This window comes from Neodiprion lecontei, chromosome 7 (genome assembly GCF_021901455.1).
Source record: "Neodiprion lecontei isolate iyNeoLeco1 chromosome 7, iyNeoLeco1.1, whole genome shotgun sequence".
Classification (NCBI taxonomy): Eukaryota; Metazoa; Arthropoda; class Insecta; order Hymenoptera; family Diprionidae; genus Neodiprion; species Neodiprion lecontei.
Window position 1 is genome coordinate 931,532 of NC_060266.1, and position 20,645 is coordinate 952,176.

The 20,645-nt window shown below is 38.0% G+C and overlaps 4 protein-coding genes across 4 annotated transcripts; 2 read left to right on the forward strand and 2 right to left on the reverse strand.

Annotated features, from left to right (window-relative positions):
* Positions 1-95: 95 nt before the first annotated feature.
* LOC107219490 (egl nine homolog 1) lies at positions 96-10,617 on the forward strand. The gene is made up of 4 exons (XM_015657728.2): positions 96-1,483; positions 7,024-7,143; positions 7,238-7,448; positions 7,609-10,617. The coding sequence occupies exons 1-4, from the start codon at positions 578-580 to the stop codon at positions 7,635-7,637; spliced, it is 1,266 nt and encodes a 421-aa protein (XP_015513214.2). The 5' UTR covers positions 96-577; the 3' UTR covers positions 7,638-10,617.
* LOC107219491 (DNA polymerase epsilon subunit 2) lies at positions 10,099-13,326 on the reverse strand. Its single transcript, XM_046745323.1, has 4 exons — positions 12,649-13,326; positions 11,954-12,500; positions 11,160-11,843; positions 10,099-11,069 (listed from the first exon to the last, which is right to left on the reverse strand). The coding sequence occupies exons 1-4, from the start codon at positions 12,714-12,716 to the stop codon at positions 10,797-10,799; spliced, it is 1,572 nt and encodes a 523-aa protein (XP_046601279.1). The 5' UTR covers positions 12,717-13,326; the 3' UTR covers positions 10,099-10,796.
* Positions 13,327-16,245: 2,919 nt separating this feature from the next.
* Positions 16,246-18,225, reverse strand: LOC107219463 (THAP domain-containing protein 2). Its single transcript, XM_015657688.2, has 4 exons — positions 17,994-18,225; positions 17,704-17,893; positions 17,058-17,625; positions 16,246-16,908 (listed from the first exon to the last, which is right to left on the reverse strand). Exons 1-3 carry the CDS (start codon positions 18,062-18,064, stop codon positions 17,110-17,112), a joined length of 777 nt encoding a protein of 258 aa, XP_015513174.1. The 5' UTR covers positions 18,065-18,225; the 3' UTR covers positions 16,246-16,908; positions 17,058-17,109.
* An 80-nt stretch (positions 18,226-18,305) lies between these two features.
* LOC107219459 (ribosome biogenesis regulatory protein homolog) lies at positions 18,306-19,934 on the forward strand. Its single transcript, XM_015657683.2, has 5 exons — positions 18,306-18,551; positions 18,633-18,891; positions 18,976-19,277; positions 19,379-19,546; positions 19,661-19,934. The coding sequence occupies exons 1-5, from the start codon at positions 18,406-18,408 to the stop codon at positions 19,809-19,811; spliced, it is 1,026 nt and encodes a 341-aa protein (XP_015513169.1). The 5' UTR covers positions 18,306-18,405; the 3' UTR covers positions 19,812-19,934.
* The last annotated feature ends 711 nt before the right edge of the window (positions 19,935-20,645 follow it).

Genomic DNA, 20,645 nt, shown 5'->3' on the forward strand with positions numbered 1-20,645 from the left:
CAGATTTTTACGGGCTACAATGATTGATTGCTCGTGAAAATTTTGCAGGAAGTTGGCTGACTCGCACGGTTAATCCTTGTCCGTGGTTGATCCAGTCAATCGTACATGCATACACGCATTAAATATCAATACAAAAATTTCAATCGAGGTGACAAGATCGATCCAAGTTACGCCTCGCATAATTCTATGTTCGCGTCTCGTGTTTCGAACGATCGGGGTTTACTTTTTCCTGGTCGACGGGAAATACCGATGACACAGGGTTGAGTATATGCGTTGGAGTTGCTCGCTTAGCAGGTGAGGAAGATAGATGGATAATTGTGCCCAGGCATAGGCTCGTTACAATCAAGCATCCAATTTACGCCTGCGTGTCGGTCGATCGGTCGTAACTTGGTTATGCCGTTTTGCTCTCGAGCAGCGAGGGAGGAGAATAAGGAGAAAGAGAAGGAGAAGCTGCCATCGCCGCTCGAACCAGTAAGTGCGTATGTGACTCGGACTCGTTTTGAAATGTCCCCTGCTTATACGCTAGTCCTCGTCCTCGTGGCGACCGGAGCGTTGTCGTCGAATTAACCTCTGAAATATGTCGGAACCGAGAGCCAGTCGGTCACAGACCGTCGAGGCAGGTGCATCGTTCTCTCTAACCTCTACCCCAACCGCGCCAACGGCCCAAGTCTGCGCAGTTTGCAAAAGGTCCGACAAGATTCTCCGCTGTGCCCGTTGTAAGGTTACCGTCTACTGCAGCAAGGAGCATCAACGCGACGACTGGAAGCGACACAAGCCGTCCTGTGCTCCGAAACAGACATCCTCGGGCCCTGAGCCTAACCTAAAAACAAGCGGCAGCCCCGACTCCCTGCCGAATTACTTCTCCCGCCGACCACCGGAGCCCCAGGATCCCGCCATCGCTGCCGAACAGCTCCTCGTCGCTGAGGCATCACCGATAAACCAAAAGGGTAGCTCGGAAGACACGATATTGGGAGCCAGAGCAGAGCTGCTTAACCCTGCGCTGGAAGGTTCGGAAATTCTTCGCGACATGCCGACTCCGCAGCACTACGGCTTGAGAAACTTCCCTGAGGTTAGTCTAGGCGGCAAGAATGGTGCGCTGCCGATTTCACCTCTCAGCAAACAAATCGACGATCGTGTCATTGACCACTATTCCCGCGTCGTTGTCAAGGACATGAACAAGTGGGGCGTATGCGCCATGAATGATTTCTTGGGCCCGGAAAAAGGCTCGCTCGTCCTCGACGAGGTTCTCAATATGTATAGTGCAGGTCTGTTCAGAGACGGGCAACTCGTCTCCCAAAGAGGAGGCGCCGGTGATCTCAGGCGGGCTATTCGGGGTGACCAGATCACTTGGCTTGACGGCAAAGAGAAGGAGTGCCCGAATATTGGTCTGCTCATATCTCAGGTCGACGCCATCATCCTCAGGGCTAACAAGATGCTGTCGAATGGGAAAATGGGGCAGTACACGATAAACGGCAGGACAAAGGTACGTCACTGTCGTCAATATCTTCCTCGACCTTAGGTCTGCATTTCGTTGAAATCATTGAATTATTACAGAAGTACTGACGATATGTTATAAAAACACTTCATCGTATGCGCCTTGTATATCATAAATTGAGTAAAACTGTTGAGCCATACAGGAAGCTTGTTTTCAAGTTATGCAACCTTTGTATTTTTGTCCACGTGTATTCTGCAATGATTTTTGACATCGTAACTCATCGAGAAAAATCTTTTCGACAATTTTCAACCTGCAGAAAGGATGGCCTTGGCTTGTTCGAACACCCTTGTTATTAATAACATGTGCAATGACTGGATGTTGACGTTGATGTTACCTGGCAGGTGGTAATTACGTTTATTTTGCCAAACGATGTTGGCTCCGCACACAGGTGAATTAGACTCTTGACACATGTAGATATGCAGAGTTTGTGGTTTGCGGTTTACAGCCTACTTGTATTTACAGATCGGATGAATTCGAGACTTTTCTATTTGAATAGTAATGCACGACTACGTAAATACCTATCCATCTAGCACCGGGATGCCTCTGTCACGCCTAAACGAACATAGAAACGAGAAAATTTTGTTGTGTAGCACCATTGATAAAAAATCATTTCTTCATTCTTTTCTCTATTTTCATCATACTCTCCACCGCCACGATACTTGTCCACAAAGTTGATTACATCCTTCTTATCTTGTCATATATGTTTACAAATCTGTATGATTCATTCTCAATACTCTGTTTTCTTCTTACCTCGCGTCATCATGCAACAAGAATTAGATTCCATTAAATGTTTTTGGACAGTATAACGATTCTTAGAGAATCTGGTGCCCTGATATATGTGCTATTTTTTACGGGCTGAGGAGATTCGAAAAAACAAACAGAACAGAAACTAGTCACAAATATCGTAATTCAATATGCTTCCATTTCTTTTTTTTCCCGACACACGTTCGAAAATAATGGATATATTTTCATGCTGACAATTAACACAAGGTCTATTAGATTTCTGAAATCTTATCAATTAATTGTCCAATTAAATTTGTTAGAGTAATAATTTAACTCTCTTATTCGATCTTTCGTTATCCATTGGTTAATTGTCGGCGTTTTGTACTATTACCAAATAATTCTTTCTCCATCATTCCGCAAATGTCAGATTCGTGTTCGTTGTATGTAGCATACATATGATAATAAACTCGATTGGAAGCCGCGCGAAATAGAACAACGCTGCGGATTGCGGGGGGGGAGGGGGGCAGAGACTACGAGTCGTTTGCTAAAATACATTTACACGATTAGCGTAAATATACTATTCTCGTCCAGTTCATAGTTGGCCTATTTTACAGCATGTACCCAGTTATATGCGTGTAATGTCCGGATAAATAAATTTACATTCGAAATAATATTTCAACAACAAAAATTTTTAAAAAACATTTTAAAAAAAGAAAAAAAACTTCCGCGATCGGCGTGGAGAGGTAACAGAAGTAACATCGAGAAACAAAAAAAAAGAAACATCGGACTGAAGTTTGTAGCGTTGTTGTAATAATGCATTTTTAGAATATACATCTCTTTTATTTTACAACTTCAGATTTACCTGATGTTTGTTAAGACGTTAATACAGGATTGACAAAGTCCGATTTTTTTGAATATCAATGAATCTTCGTTTTCTGACCTTTGGGAATCAGAAAAACAGGTTTTTCTGAAAAATCTTGGTACGTCCGACAATCTCCCGCGATGATATCGAAAACGGTTCGATGAAAAAACTTTAAACCTACAGGATTTTACAACCAAATGAAATGGGGATGAAAAATTGCCATGTCCCGTTTATTTTGAACTTAATTTTCGTTATACCGGAAATAAACCGACTTTCAATGTTTTACCGAGAAACGTGTACTTTCTCCTCCTTATTACTTTTTCTAAATAAACGATTATATTTTTCCAGTTTACATATATTTGTATGAAAAAATCAACAATCTATAAATTTGTTCTTCTTATTTTTCTTTCACAGTTCTTTCATCAGGCTGCCAAGTTTTATAAGTTTCAGATTTTTGACTCGCCCATTTTCGGGATAATCGTGGAATTTTCTCGGACAAACTCAAAAGCCTGTATTCCCTTTCTCCCGATGAAAAAAAAAAAACAAAAAAAAAACAGTTCTTTCGGTTTGTTTTTGCTCTAGCATTTTGTTACGTCGGCTTCATAAACTTACCGCGCCTTTTCGTAAATATTTTCAATTTTCTTTCTACGAATTCGAATCCGTTTATTTATAACATAACGTGCAACATATATATTTATACACGTTATACATGAACGCAGATAGCTTTGGTAGTGACAACACGGCGTACCGCAAGAAATAGCGGGGCAGAGCGGAGGAGAGATTAAACCTAGCCTAGGCGCTCGTCGGACGACTAGACTGGCAAAAATCTATTGCGGCGAAAGAGTCGCGGCACGGATGTCTCACCGTGCGGAATATACATATTGTGCCGCCGGTCACGTAGGCACCTCGAGCAACCAGCTGTACCCTCCCTCATCCTCTCCACACCCCCCCTAAAAGTCTATACAAACCGCCCACCACGTGTGTGGCGACGTGCGTACGTGCAATCTTGCCCGAGCCCCATTCTGGTTGAGCGTGTTTGTTCGTTCTCCCCCCCCCCCTATGTTTTTTCTTTTTTTCCTTCTTTTTACACCTGGCTTATTATTATTATATATACGGGCGAGTTAATTCAATAAGGTTGTGTACACTGCACGGAATGTTGGTACGAAAATATGTTATTTTCCAGAAGAACACGGGGAAATTGTGTGTTCGATTAATTACTGTTGGAATATAGTTGGTAGTTAGCCAATTTTAAATTAAACTAATCGAATTTATAATACGCAACGTTTTGAAATACTTGCGAATGATCTGATTTTGAGACGATTATTAGTCTTTCTTGTTCAATTAAAGTTTATAAAGGCGTCTTTTGCGTGTATTTTGACTGTCAGAATGTGTTGTCGTTTTTAGGAGAGGGAGAGAGAGAGAGAGAGATTGAGGAAGGGAGGCGGATTACTTGAGATATAAACTCCGATGTATAGGACTTGCAAAAGTGTTGCGAAATCGCGCGCCCAAAATATACGCGACAAGAACGAATTTTCCCTGTATCCACATGACCTCTAATTATTTATTTGCCTGGGGATACGTGTGTAATACATCTATATTATCACAAGCTGCTCAATAGATTTTATGCGGCAAACTTCTCTTTCATCATTTCTTCATCGGTGAATTAAATTATGTATTATTGTTCCATTGCCTTCTGTTGTAGGTAGACGGTTTTGTTGACAGTGAATGTTTTATGTTTTCTTAACACGACGTGTACAATATTTACACAAGCAAGCTAAGGTGTTGAATAAAAAACGATGTTTGTAACGTTAATTGTATATACATACGATTTAAAGAAATTTTTGATACGTGGACGTTACGCGACGTTCTATAAATTTTTTTTTCTTTCTCTAATATTTGTCGATTTTTTATTTTTCATTCCTCTTTAAGGAGGGAGCTGGATATACGCGATTATTTGATCGAAATAATTTAGTCCTCGTCTTTACTCGTCAGTTCTAATCTTAGACAACGACGAAGACGACGACGACGATGATGGGAACTACGTTTATACACACATACCTAAAGTATCCCTGGCTGACCATCGACCTTGCGGAAATATCCGATTCGAATATTCCCGCAAATCCGATTGCGTTGAACAACTGTCATAATCTCTGCTGCGTGTAACGTTGTGTGGTTATAAAAATGACGCATTCTCGGACTGCAAATCGCACGTATCGAATCTTAGCAATGGAGTTCATGAAATTAAAACTGTAATGCGTAGAATAATCTGTCAGGAATATCCGATGCCATAGTATTTATTTATTTTTTACGTTTAATTGTTTTACACACATTTTTATTTATTCAGTTTTTCAATCAGTCAATTTATTCTTTTCTACTGTTTATCCATTACGGTGTTTATTTATTTTTTTTTACAGTAGTTTATTTTTATCTACGAGAATTTTGTGCAAGTTAGTTACAATATATCGTATCACTTTTAAAGATCCCAAGATACTGGGTATTTATACATACAGTCGCTGCGCTAAGTACATACATTATAGCTGGTTAATTAAAACAATTCCTAATTATTTGTAGGTCGCTGGTTACCTGCGTGTTAACAAACGATCATTTTTTTTTTTTTTATATAACTAAAATGTCATTACTGTAGCGCGCGCTATGGTGAAATTGATTGCTTCGGAAAAAGAGAGAAAGTGCAGAAAGAGAAAACGAGACGAAACGTTGCTAATTTCGGAGTGCAGATCCTTCTTTTTTTTTTTCAATAATCATAACTGTTTATAGAAGAATAATATTGCTAACTTTTGACACGCGTATAGGTTTGCAGACGATAATAGATTCTATAATCATAAATCATGTAATGCAATGGATGGATCTTTTATTTACTTTGATACTTGATCCGGACGCCTTTATTCCTATCAAACATAACAAACAACGAAGTTAAATGGCGACGTTTCTTATCTGAAATCACATTCCATTCTAATCGAAATTTACAGTTTTGCAAATTGCCTTTTAATCCTCCCCCTGTCTTACTCATTATGATTAAAATTCGACAGTATGAATGATAGCGTGGCCATGATTATTAGTTTTATTTTAAAAACCTTAAATATAACATTTTTCATCCCATATTTGTCGAAGTCGAACGTTATCGTAATGAAATTTTGGGGAAAAATTGGCTATTTTTTTTTAATTTTACAATGATTTTGAAGGAACTCAGATTTCAAAATATCACTGTATTTTGTTTTATTATGGTTTACCGAATTCCAGTCAGTTGTAAAATCGTTAAATAACGGTTTTCCTTCAGTACGAATCGTTAAGATAATGTTACTAACTTCAATATGTTGATTATACTCGTCAATACGCAACTCGTATAATCGTATCGAAATTGTTATCGTCCTGTTGCAACAAGGAAAGCATGAAAAGCAAAGAAAGAGTAATTGTTGTGAGGAAAAATTGTGCAGTGATAAACGACTCGCAATCCAATGATTTGAATGCTCGTTTATTAGTAATATTGCGAAACAAGGACAATATTGATTTTAGATAATATGTACATTCAATAACAATGTACGCATGTCTCATTTATTATAAGAATGAGGACAATGCTCCCTGCATACACACAAGCATCGTGTATTACATACAACAATTGTTATTACCTTTTCTCAACGTTGCAATATTTAATAGAAAAAAATCCCACGTAGGCAGTAAGAGCTTTGTTTGAATTTTGATTAAAATGATGTGATACTATACATTCAGATAAGATTGTCACTGCGTAGCCAAGTCAGGTCGTCGGTCCTTGGAGTAAATCGTTATTTTCATATTTTATCATCGCAGATTTTAATCTGATCGGACGAGAATATATAATATTTATGAATGATCGCAAACATTTGCATTCGTTTCATCGTTCAACTAAGGCACACGATAAGATTTAATTATTTTCCTCTTCATTTTTCAGGCAATGGTCGCCTGTTATCCTGGAAACGGTTCTCGATATGTCAAACATGTCGATAATCCCAATCATGACGGACGTTGCGTCACAGCTATATATTACTTGAACAGGGATTGGAATGTCGAGGTGACTAAATTGATAACAAAGTTTAAATGGTATTCATCGAAACCCAACCTATCATTAAGTTTCATTTTGTTTTTATTGTTATTATAATTTTCAGCAAGACGGTGGCCTCTTGAGGATATTTCCCGAAGGCTGGAAGGACAGTGTTGCGAATATCGAACCAATATTCGATAGAATATTATTTTTCTGGTCAGATAGAAGAAATCCGCACGAAGTACAGCCTGCCTATAGAACACGTTATGCCATTACTCTCTGGTACTTTGACGCGGACGAAAGAAACATGGCATGTCAAAGGTATCAACAGGAAAGTAAGTTGACTCCGGATAACTTGGAGAAAGTAAATAATTGATTACCATTTCAAAATCTAGTGGTATTGTTGCACTTTTGCTACGCAACTCATTGTCATTTTCTTTATTTATGATAGTTTAATTATATATATATATATATAATCTATTCTTTATTTTGTAGGAAAACTCTCGCAATCAAAAAATACGTGAGCGAAAACGAAGAAAATAAAGTGGGTTAAAGATATGGTGAAATAATGAACTAACAATAAAAGGGAACTCGTCGATTGACACACGCTGTCTTTATTATTACTTCAGCTGCAAGATTTTTTTTTTTTTTTTTAATTTCTATCCGTCATATTGGATTCGTTACCACGGATAAAAGTCAAACAATCAAATGTATTTATATAGTATGTATATACATGAACGTTTGTGGCGATTTTTTTCTCTTGATTTTAAGAGATTGGATATGTAGTAATGCATAAAAAAAAATCACTTCTAATATTTTTTAATTGTGGCAGTTGAAAGAAAAATTAAGGTATTTTTCTAGTTTTATTGTTCTTTTTCTGTCTACGCATCCTCGTCTATACTCTTTTGTTTTTTACAAATTTTTTATATTTCGTTACGCCTGTACCGATTCAATTAACGAGTCACTGCTTTGACGATGTTTTCCTTGTTCATTATTACAGTACATAGTTAGAAATCGCTGCTTAAAAATAAATTAAACGACGAAGAGAAAAATGTAACTCGTGCGCGTGCGTGTGTGTGCGGGTATGTGTGTGTGTTGAATGCAATTTACATTTACTCATAATAATAGAAATATACCTATATACCGTATTGGTCTGAATATATTTCAAGGTTTTTACAAGCCGATTTCCCTATTAAAATTCGCGCCAGACTTGTATTTGGAATGTTGTTTTTTTAAATTTTCATTTTAGAAAATTTGCTTCATCGACTAAGAAAACTTCGTTATCAATCAATCGTAACATTTTAGTAAAAAATTCTATATTAATCAACAAATATGCCTGTGATAGTAAATAATTTTCTCATAAAATACGCCTTGTATTCGAATTATAAAAATAAAATCCGTGAAATAAAGTCGAAAAATTGGAGGTCAACTCATATTCAAACCAACTCGGTATTATAAATAAGCGTTATGTATTATTATATAATAAGAATATATATATTGATAATATGTTTGAATGTATGTATGACCTAAAAGTAATGTTAGCTATGGCTAATGCGATCCTAATCACAATAAGGAAATTTAGTAGACGAAAAAACAATAGATCAAAATATATTCGTAATGTATATGTACATGATTATAGATGCAATATCTGTAAAGGATAATTTCCTATACACTAAACAACATGTGCAATAGATCTTGAACGGAAGATTGTTAGGCAGCAGCCAAATGACGCTGTTTTTTTTTTTTTTTCTTATCTTATTTCCACCACCACGTTCTTTTAAGTGAAGTACAAAATAATTCTTTTGCTTTTCGTTTTGATAATTACTACATCTGATTGCTGTTAGATTTTCTCACAATTTCTTATATTTAAAATTCTCTTCCTGTCTAATAATTTTTCAATCATTATTATTATTAAATTTTTGCGCGAATAATATTATTTGGCTGTTATCACCAGTTTTAATTTTCTTTTAATTTTTCTCCTTTACAGAATTTCTTAGCATTTTTTCTTATACGTTAGTAGGAAATACGCATGCGATTACTTTCATGCGCGGCATACTGCAAACGATGCAAACTGTATTATATGTATGTATACATAGCGTTGCATTTCGGAATTCATTATTTTCCTAGTCTTTCGATTTGGTTCGCTTATAGCGAGATATTTAAGGGAAAATCCTGCTTAATACGAGAATTGAGGTAAGGTGTTAAAGAGGGGCACTATAGAATAGAGGCGAAGAAAAACATACTTTTAATCCAAGAAAAGTAAAATAATTCTTCTCTTTCCTGATTTTCATTTTTGACGGTATTTTATGATGTGTAATATCTGTCTCAGGTTAAACAAGGTAGTATTGAATATGAATTTTAGTGTTTTGTTATTTTTTCATTTTCTTTTCTCTTGATTGTTCGTACAACTCTTTCTCCTTTTATGGTTGCGTTATAATACAACCGCTGCTGATGTTATTATGCAGCAAATTCATAGGCTTGTACTGAAACTTGGATAGATCTCTTTATATCAAACATTTTTTTAAACAATCTCCCTCTCCGTTTGCAACTTTTGTACACACGCATATGTAATAGACTGAAAGTATTTTTTTCCCAATTTTTCTTGGATTCTTGTTAGCTGTAATGTCTTGTATGTAATATGAAACTGCGATACTTTTATATGTATTTACAAGTCTTGAACAAGTATATATCTGTATATTACTGTATATCTATCGATCAAGCGTCTGCATGCTTTTGTGACTGTGTTTATACAGAAAACAAAACACAAAAATTTACGTGTACATTGTAAAATACCAATAATCACAAGAATAGTAATAGCAAAAGCGAGCTATTAATATTCGTAGCTAAAGAAAAGTACGAAAGTCGAGCATGCATTCACTACAATATTTCCGCGAAAACACACAAAATATTTCATTCATCACATTAGTAAAAATAGGAATAGTAATAATGATATTTAAAACATTACACATTTTTGCTGGATTTCGGCATCCAGTGTATTCGTTATCTGTATGTATAAGTATGTACATACATGGGTATAGGTATAGGTATATGAAAACGAGGTAGTCTTGCAGCGACAAATTTGCACGTATCAATCCTCTTCCTCTTTGCCTCTCACTCATGCCCCAGTACCCTACCGACGAGTGATTAAATTATTATTATTTTTCTGATTTTATTTAATTATCGTAATTACAATTAATATTAATATTATCACACTACTATAGTTAGTTATAAATAATATTACAATTACTATTACGTCTGTACTTGTATTGTTAACTTAATCATAATTATAATAATGATTACACGCTGTTATTTCTAAGTTGAAAGAAAAAGTAAACTAAAAGGAAAATGCCCACTTTAAGTTGCGAACATGAAAACGCGCCGACGAATCAAGTATTGTAAAAGTTCGCGACAAGGGGTGAAAAACGACAGAGAACAAACATTCATAATTGTCCTGTGAAAAATGAAAGAAATAGTAATAATAATAATAAATATTGTACAAAATTATAGCGAAGTACACATCATGTTTGGTAAACAGGAATGATCAAGCTATACCGTGAAGTATGAAATTTACATTATTTTTCATTTGGTTAGAAATCTTGTTTTGTTGAAAATTGTTGTTTAAAGGTATCATCTTAAGCCTGTAAACAAAAAAAGAAAATAACGACCAAAATATTGACAGATCGTTAGCTCTGATCTTCTTTTTCCATCTCAGAATCTTCGATTTTATTTTCTCCTGGTATGTAGACTTTGAATGGAAAATCATTTTTCGAAAACACTCCTGGATTTACAACAAAACATTCGTTGTACTCAGTGTTGTAAGGCTCAAACTGATCAGCCACGACTATGAGATCTGGCGTTGGATAAAGCTGTAACGCTTGATCGTGCTTCCAGTAAATAGGCACTGTAGGTAGGGCCATAGGGGTCAAGTGGGATTGCGAGATTATCGATTTGGCATACTGAAAATATAATTGAAAAAGAAGAAATTAGATTTGATCCATTAATTGATGTATATTTTTTCTTACGTAACAAAATAGAACGAAACTAACGTCTTTGGGGATATCCGCATCGTCGGGAAGGTATAAAGTGTTCCTGCATAACTTAGTAAGAATATCTTCTCTGAAAACTACTATTTCCTTTGTACAGTACTGAATTCTACAGGGATTTGTTGCCAGAACAGTTTTAGGAATGGCCTTGATGAAATCCTCAACTACGTAACCAGGTATAGGTGCTCTTGGGAATATTCTTGGTGCCCCAGGATCGTGTGGCCCAGGAATAAGGACGAATTTACTGTTCTGAACAATCTCTGGATAGCCTGCAATTATATCAGCCAATCTTTTGAAGCCTTCCTTCAGTTTCTGTGAACTGGTTACGTTTGGTGGAAAGCTCAGAAAATTCCCACATATCACAAAAGCCACTGGGGGAAAATTTGAGAACTCCTCTAACATGAGCTTGAGTTTTTCAAGTACTATCTGGTCGTCGACCCATAATTCAGATATGAACACGATCATCTCATCTGGGTTGTTCTCCTCAAAATTTCTCAACTTCTCCGATGTTTTCAGCGACACTGGATGATGACCACCAAAGGTGTTCGCCGTTCCGAAACGCGCGCGACTTTCTGTCGATGTCTCGGACGGTGGAAATCCTATGGTTTTTACGACAAGTACCCTATCTTCGTAGTCTCCTCGTACCAGAACTACGCAACCCTCGGTTATAAGATGTGCTTGATAGTCTTGAGAGAGAGAGAGAGTTAAGGTAAAATAAATCACACTTACGTGCAAATCATTAATTATTGTTTCAGAATTGTCAAAGAACTTCCTATAGTTTGTTTTGAAAAGGATATTGCTTGACTGAGATCAATTTTGACATATCCGCTTGCATCTTCCAGGTAATACTGTCTTTCGGTCAGCTGAGCTAACATGCCTATAACGTAGACATCTTTAGCCTCAGAGAGACTTAGTAGATACTCTATTTGACGTAGCTTCACTCTGACTGTGTCCACTTCACCAAATTTGACAGGAGCAAAGAGCTCATTCTGCATGGTCCTGTGCCATAGGAGCTCGAGTCGTTCTTTGATTACCAGAGATTTATCGACAGGTTCTGAAAACAAATTGGGAACGCTCTGCTCGATGACAAATTTCTTGTTCGTGACATCGTATTTTATCTTTGGTACTCTGAAACCGTCGAGAACGTTCAGGATTGTTTCAGTCTCTTGGAGACTATTGCTTGGTCTAAGGCACTCCTTGAGAGCCACCTTTATGTGATCCACACTAACGCATGGCTCAACTAAATCCTGTGCCAGGACATACTCGACTATTCGACATATCCAGTGTTCGTGCTCCGCTGCATCAATATTTCGCAATTGACGCGCTAAATGAAGACAGCATTTCCTGAAGGATGAGGAAAAAATTGTATTGTCAATTATGAGACGATGACTGTTGTCATTTTTTTTTTTGTTCCATTTTATTGTGAATTCGTTTTGTCAGATAGTAGATGTCAGCAATATATATTTCATACTTAAAGTATATCCATACATACCTGTTTATGTTCAGACCAGACAATTTGAACGCTGTTTGAACGGTTTTTATTAACCTCTCATTTTCCATGGTAGCTGCTTACATTCACGTACCCATTTACCATTGCATGGATGAACGAATGAAACTGACAATGAGTGGAAAACAGGGTCAAATTATTAAAATTAATAGATTAGTAAACAACACCGATGTTAGAGTCGACGTATTAATAGATAAATTTACACTGGAGACTGCAAATTCATTTGTATTTCTAGAATAATCACGGCCTGCATTTACGCGGGAAAAGCCGCACAGGTGACACCGCCTAACCGCTAGCAATAGTATCACAGGCTAAATGTTATGAATGAAAATTAGAATTTGTTCGAAAACTGTACACATAGATTTTGTCAGTTAATAATAATGCGAAATCTTCAACTATCGTGTGACACAGAATCATATGAAGAGTTAACTAATGAGGCCTTGAGAATTAATGTCGCAATGAATACAGGTAGAGTAATAGGATACTGATTTAATTGATTACATGTTATGATGTGTTATGTCAACATAATCATTATTCCTTCTTGTGAAATACATAATCTATCAAAATCGATAGTCGGGAAATTTCGTATTGGTAACATTGATTTATTGATTAATTGGTCAATTGATAAACAAATTGGAGCTGGAGCATTAGGCCGTGTGTAGAGTGAACGCTTGAGCTAGGCTTCTCAGGCAATTTGATACGCAATTACGTGTATTGGATACCCTTTGAAAAACACTTGAGGCACATAATGTTGACGCAAATAAATTCTGGTCATCAGGCGTACTCAGTATTGCAAGAAATGGCTTTCGTTGCTACGTACTATTACTCATATTTCTACAATAATTGGAGTGACGGTAGTACAGGTAGGAAAGCGATAAGTAATAAATGTCGAACAGAATGCGAAAATGATTATTCCAAACATAATTATACCAATCAAAATTATTCTACATACAATACTGACACCCAAAATTATTCCACACACGATTATGCCGCAAAAAATTGTTCCAGGCTTTATAGTGTGTCACAAACTATTCTAGATATAATTATGCGACGCACAATTATTCTGCACATAAGTATACCACACGAAATTATTGTACACATAATTATACCAAATAAAATTGTTATACTTATGAAAAAAAAGCTGCACTAAATTAGTCGTGTATCCAACTATCGCAACGAACTTGTTTTCTTGTTTTTCAGTAATTGAATATCTAGTTGTAGGTTTTATTAGTTAGGTGAGCTATACCGGCGCTACACAAGCGCATTCTGCACCTCTGCAGAATTTTATTGCAAAGTCTTGGCATATTATACTGTATTTTTATTGTGTAACTAGCTACATTAATGATTGAATAAATAAATAAAACTACAACATACCACTCAAATTATTCTACATGTAATTATACCATACATAGTAATTCTACATAAGATTATATCACACCATAGTATACTATACATGGAAATACCGAATAAAATTATTCTGCACACAAATGCCTGCTTCCCTAAAAGAGCCTGCAAACGCTTGCGTTTACGTCTAGTGTCCTTATTTTGTAGCTATTGTAGAAAAATTTCAGTGTGAAACTGCTCTTGGTATCAGGAGCGCAGGAGAACCGAGGATCTCTTCTAAAAATAGGGAGACATTGATTGATTGATTGGCTGCATGTGATGTCGACGCTGTATGACTGAAGGCATGCATGCTTGCTTGAGAGGGCATGAGATCTCAAATTTTCGCGCCACTTCCTATTAGAATTAAGCAAATCGGAGAAATTTCAGCGAAAATTACTCCGGGTATCAGGAGCGCAGGAGAACCGAGGAGCTCTTCCAAAAACAGGTACACATTGATTGATTGATTGACTGCATGTGATGTCGACGCTGTGTGACTGAAGGCATGCATGCTTGCTGGAAAGGGTATCAGATCTTGAAATTTTCGCGCCACTTCCTATTAGAACTAAGTAAATCGGAGAAATTTCAGCGAAAATTACTCCTGGTATCAGGAGCGCAGGAGAACCGAGGAGCTCTTCCAAAAACAGGGACACATTGATTGATTGATTGACTGCATGTGATGTCAACGCTGAGTGACTGAAGGCATGCATGCTTGATTGAGAGGGCACGAGATCTCAAATTTTCGCGCCACTTCCTATTAGAACTAAGCAAATCGGAGAAATTTCAGCGGAAATTACTCCTGGTATCAGGAGCGCAGGAGAACCGAGGAGCTTTTCCAAGAACAGGGACACATTGATTGATTGATTGACTGCATGTGATGTCGACGCTGTATGACTGAAGGCATGCATGCTCCGAGTATCAGGAGCGCAGAAAAACCGAGGAGCTCTTCTAAAAACAAGGACACATTGATTGACTGCATGTTATGGCGACGCTGTGTGACTGAAGGCATGCATGCTTGCTTGAGGGGGCATGATATCTCAAATTTTCGCGCCACTTCCTATCAGAACTAAGCAAATCGGAGAAATTTCAGCGAAAATTACTCCTGGTATCAGGAGCGCAAGAGAACCGAGGAGCTCTTCCAAAAACAGGGACACATTGATTGATTGATTGACTGCATGTGATGTCGACGCTGTGTGACTGAAGGCATGCATGCTTGCTTGAGAGGGCATGAGATCTTGAAATTTTCGCGCCACTTCCTATTAGAACTAAGCAAATCGGAGAAATTTCAGCGAAAATTACTCCTGGTATCAGGAGCGCAGGAGAACCGAGGAGCTCTTCCAAAAACAGGTACACATTGATTGATTGATTGACTGCATGTGATGTCGACGCTGTGTGACTGAAGGCATGCATGCTTGCTTGAAAGGGCATGAGATCTCAAATTTTCGCGCCGCTTCCTATTAGAACTAAGCAAATCGGAGAAATTTCAGCGAAAATTACTCGTGGTATCAGGAGAACATCTGAGCCGAGGAGCTCGATCAAAGGCACGCCTTATGCCTGAAAGCCCGTGTCGCATACGTATAAGTTTGGTTGCCTATGATTAGGCGCTTCCACTTAGCTTAGCAAATCGGAGAAATTGCAGCGAAAAATTACTCCTGGTATTAGGAGAACATCTGAGCCGAGGAGCTCGATCAAAGGCACGCCTTATTCCTGAAAGCCCGTGTCGCATACGTATAAGTTTGGTTGCCTATGATTAGGCGCTTCCACTTTGACCAAGCAAATCGGAGAAATTGCAGCGAAAAATTACTCCTGGTATTAGGAGAACATCTGAGACGAGGAGCTCGATCAAAGGCACGCCTTATTCCTGAAAGCCCGTGTCGCATACGTATAAGTTTGGTTGCCTATGATTAGGCGCTTCCACTTTGACCAAGCAAATCGGAGAAATTGCAGCGAAAAATTACTCCTGGTATTAGGAGAACATCTGAGCCGAGGAGGTACATGTAAGTTTGGTTGCCTATAATTAGGCACTTTCACGTTGCGTACGAAGGGTTGCCACTAATTAGGCGGCTTTAAATTGAACAGCAACGGCCTTTGCAACACATTGTTATCACTCTGTTACTTTTTCATCATATAAAGCTCGTGGAGGATAGGAAATAACGCAGAAATATTGGCTAATTGCATTCAACAAGTTACATATATTCCAGGATGATCCATTATATTTGTTAAATATTAAATGCAAATTCATACATGTAATTCAGTAACATAGTTTCAGCATAACTCCAGTATTCGCATTCGATTATCATGTAAGTATAAAATAATCTAGCAACATGCATAGTTTCACACTTTTATCGTCTCAAATCCAAAATATCATTCAAATTTAATGTTGACGATAATGATTAAACCACGTGTCATATAATGTTACACTTTCTTAGATCACCTAACACTGGTATTATACGATACAAAGAAAATCCGCTCTCCATAACAGTATTCCTGAAGATTCGCGGTCTTTTAGGCTGTCATGCTTGTAACTCCTGCAATTTCGAAAATATAGCTTTCTTTTACCAAATATAAAGTTCTATAAATGACAACGATAGCATTGCGAAACTCCGAGTTCTACCTAACGAGTTATGAGTTAGACACTCTATCTATCAAAAAGTTGGTTGCTCGGAATCCTGTTCTAGCATTAATCCGACATTTTAAAATTGATCTCGGAAATAAAATATTCGACACAGACGATTATTTTACTCTCAATACATGCCTAGAAGTAACGCGATTCAGGATGAGTTGTTGTTCCATAAATTCATCTAGATGTAAGTGATATTTCAATCAGATTGCAATCCCATAGCACTTCCGTGAGATGGCAGCAATCTGTAATAATGAAAAAATTCTACATCATTATCAATAGAACATTTCGTTGTCCAAGCAGCATAACATATAATAAAACTCGTAGCTGATTCAGTGATTGCTTAATCAGAGGTAACACTAAACAATGATTTATTAACAATCAAATTGCTCACCGGTTCACCTCCGTTAGGACTCGTACGTACACCTATTTTATTTCAGGCAATGCTACACCCCATGTCCATTTTTTGTCACTCCACTTTTTGTCCTAGTTGAGTTGTAGAGTTCTTTAAGATCACTGAAGAGTTTATTTAGTGAATCGATTTTCCTCCTCTGTTTACCAATGATATTCTGCAGGTTCTGAATCTTGCGGGTCTTTAGTTTGTCCACATTCTCCATTTCATTAATTTTCTGCTTGAGCAAAGTTACCTCTCCACCACTGTCAGCAGCATGATTAATCACGGTATTTGGTTTCTCTAACGATACTGAGGGGGCAGGAGTACTCAAAGGTGCTTTCAGTACGGATTTGAGGTTTTTTTTCAGTTCCGCAGCCGTACGTGGATCCAATTTCACCAGGGTTATTCTGCTCGAACCAGGTTTTTGACCATTATAGACTTCAATCTGTTTCAATGAGACTTCTGAATTAGACAATGGAATTTTGTCAGCAATAGGGACATCTGAGTCTTCACTGTCCGTTGTAGGGGACAAGTATCGCTCATTAATTTCATCCTGCATCATCCGAGCCTACAAAGATCCCATTGTTGCAACATAAGAATTGCTTAGCGTGGATATTTTTTATGAACAAATGCAAGAGATACTAACATATTTCAGCCTGCTGATTCCAATTGTCGGTATAGCATCATTGTTGAGTTGCACTCTCGCTGTAGAAGCACGATCAAAGCAACTATCAGTAAAATGTTGAGAACAGAGTCTGCTGTACGGCGTTGGTTTGTAGTCAGCTCGGCCCATAAACCTGATCCAGGCATCCCGCCTGTCCGGACGTTTTGGAAACCTGATAGGTAATAATGGGAAACACACCAAAACATTTAGAAAGAAACTTAACCCTCAAGTCACGGACAATAGCTAAATTGGAATGTTGCAAAATTACTCACACATGGAAAGTGATCCGCTCATCCCTTCTCTTACGCGTTTTCGAATATCCACAGGCGGCACAGCTTACCATCTCAAATACACTCAAATATTCTCAATAAAAATTGCAGAACCAAGCCACGCAGCTCTTGACGTTCAAATGGCTGTAGAATAATCAGCTACTAGACCTCCTGTCGAAATGGTTAAAAAGAAGACATTAGACACGAGTTGGCGCACTTGTTCGCACACGAAAACAGTTCAGCTTCAACATCTCTCGGCTACGAATTCTATGCTACTATTTTCTTTCACCCACCTTTCACCGCCATCTATGGGTTCTTATGCATCACTAAATCCTAACCGTAAAATCAGGAGGTTAAAAATATCGCACGTAGTGCGAAGCGTGGAAACTTTTAGGTTACGTGCGTCGCATCCAGGATGGACATAGTATCGCAGGTCCTCGAAAAAGCCGCTCAGGATGAACGCCTGCGGACAACAGAGGTGCAAAAGCACTTGGAGGTGGAAATAGACGAAGGCTCGCTGCTCGCGGTCGACTACAACTCGTTCGACACTGAGAAAATCAAGTAGTGTAACCATTTGCATAAGTGAATCTCTGATACAGAATAGAAAGTTCCGGTTTTTAAACCCGTTGTTGTCTTTTCCAGGACCAACAGGGAGGATTACTTCAAGCAATTGACTAGGGACAACGTCCAGTTGTTGATAAATCGGATTTGGGAACTGCCGACAAAGCGTGTGGACGAAGCGGTCGTAGCAACGCTGCCGAAACCTAGATTCGTACTTCCCAGAACACATCGACTACCAAAGCCTAAGCCCCTGACAAAGTGGCAACAGTTCGCCAAGGAAAAGGGCATCAAGAGTAACAGAAAACGAAAGTCAAAAGTTACATGGGACGAGCAGTTGCAGGTAAACTTTTGTTTTCTAATTATGAAAATGATGCGCGCACTTATTCATCCAAGATGTAATTGCTCGATTTATTTGTTTTCTTAGAAATGGATTCCAAACTACGGTTACAAACGAACGCAGGCAGAATCTGAAAAGAATTGGCTGGTCGAAGTCAGTGACCATGCAGATCCAACTCTCGACCACCTATCCCTGAAGACAACAGCAAAACAGGAGAAGCGCAGCAAAAATGAACTCCAGAGACTAAGGAACTTGGCTAAAGCGAAGAATGTGAAGGTTCCTCGCGTTGGTATACCAAGCTCTGATTACTATCAAGATACACGTCAAATAGCGACTGCCGTCACTGTTGCCAGATCGTCTACGGCGTCAGTCGGTAAATTCCAAAACAGGTAACGGCTTTGTTTTAATGCCAAAATTGAAATGAAAACGGTACAATTGGAAATGCAGTAATGACTTATTCAGTTTGTTGTGTCCAATTTCACTTTCACAGACTTCCCAAGGAAAAGGATGCAAAGAACATCAAAGAAATGGTGCCGGGATCAAAGAAAAATAAACAACCAATGTTCAAACCTGGAGAGGAGGTGAAACGGAACCTGGGTTTTGTGGATAAAATCTTATCTAAAAGACCAGCGATCTCGATTGTTTCAAACCCCTCTGAGTAAGTTATCCCTACTCTCCTTGAAAGAATTAGTTTAATGTCTTATGCGAAATTTCGCGACCGTTGTCAACTACGTTAACCATTGGTTAAATTATGTAAAACTATCAATTACAGATCCCAAAACCGGCAGACGGACGACGAATCGCCAAGGCCAAAGAAGAGGAGTAAAATCAGTAAGAAGGGTGGCAAGAAGCCGAAAGGAGGCAAGGGAAAGCGAGATATGCACACCAAAGTGGGTGGAAGAAAACGACGGCAAAAAAATTGACGGGATCACATCCATTCGCCAATTTACGCCAATCCGATATTATAAAATTTCCCATCTTTGTATCGTGTTCGAAAAAGATTGTAATAAAAAAGAAAGAAACATTTTCGAAGATTACGGAATAAATTTCTGCCGAAAATCTTTATTGCTGACTCCAGAACGGGTCACAAAGATAGCAGCTCTTCACAGTACAAAAGCCGATGTGCTCGACTCCGAGAGGGCTCATGTAGTACAAAGGATACTCAAGTACCTACTGTATCGATAAAAAAGAAATAAGGTTCAAAAGTACGGAATAATCGATAGCCTGTGCCTCAGGCGTTAATTTTTTGCGACTCATGAGTTAAATAACAAAAATTTATCGCCCCAAGACGGAGGCTGTGAATGATAGAAAAAATGTGTTGTCGGACATGCACGATCTGTATAGACGAAAAAGAATAAATCTGATAACAATAAATCTCCTCGATTGATTTAAATTGCATAGAAACTTAGATTTACGATGTTGGCTAAGGATTGGTAGTTTAATCTGTTTACCTGAGGAAGAGAATTCTGAATTATACCTAGAAATGCCGTCCTGTTTTTCAATTTCCGAACACGAATCCTACGACGTAAAAGAAAAGTCAAAGTACAGAAGTGGAGAGAAAAGAAATTGTCGGAGGATTATAATTGTAGGTCTTTTTCGGGTGAGGAGATAGATTTAAAAAAAGGGGTTCCGTTCGCCGGAGAATTTTTATCTTCAATATTTTGTTCCTGCCATAGTCGCGGACAATCCTGATCTAAGCAAGGTACGAGCAGGCGCACAATACTCGAGTGTCATGCGTAGGATGATGGTGTATTAGA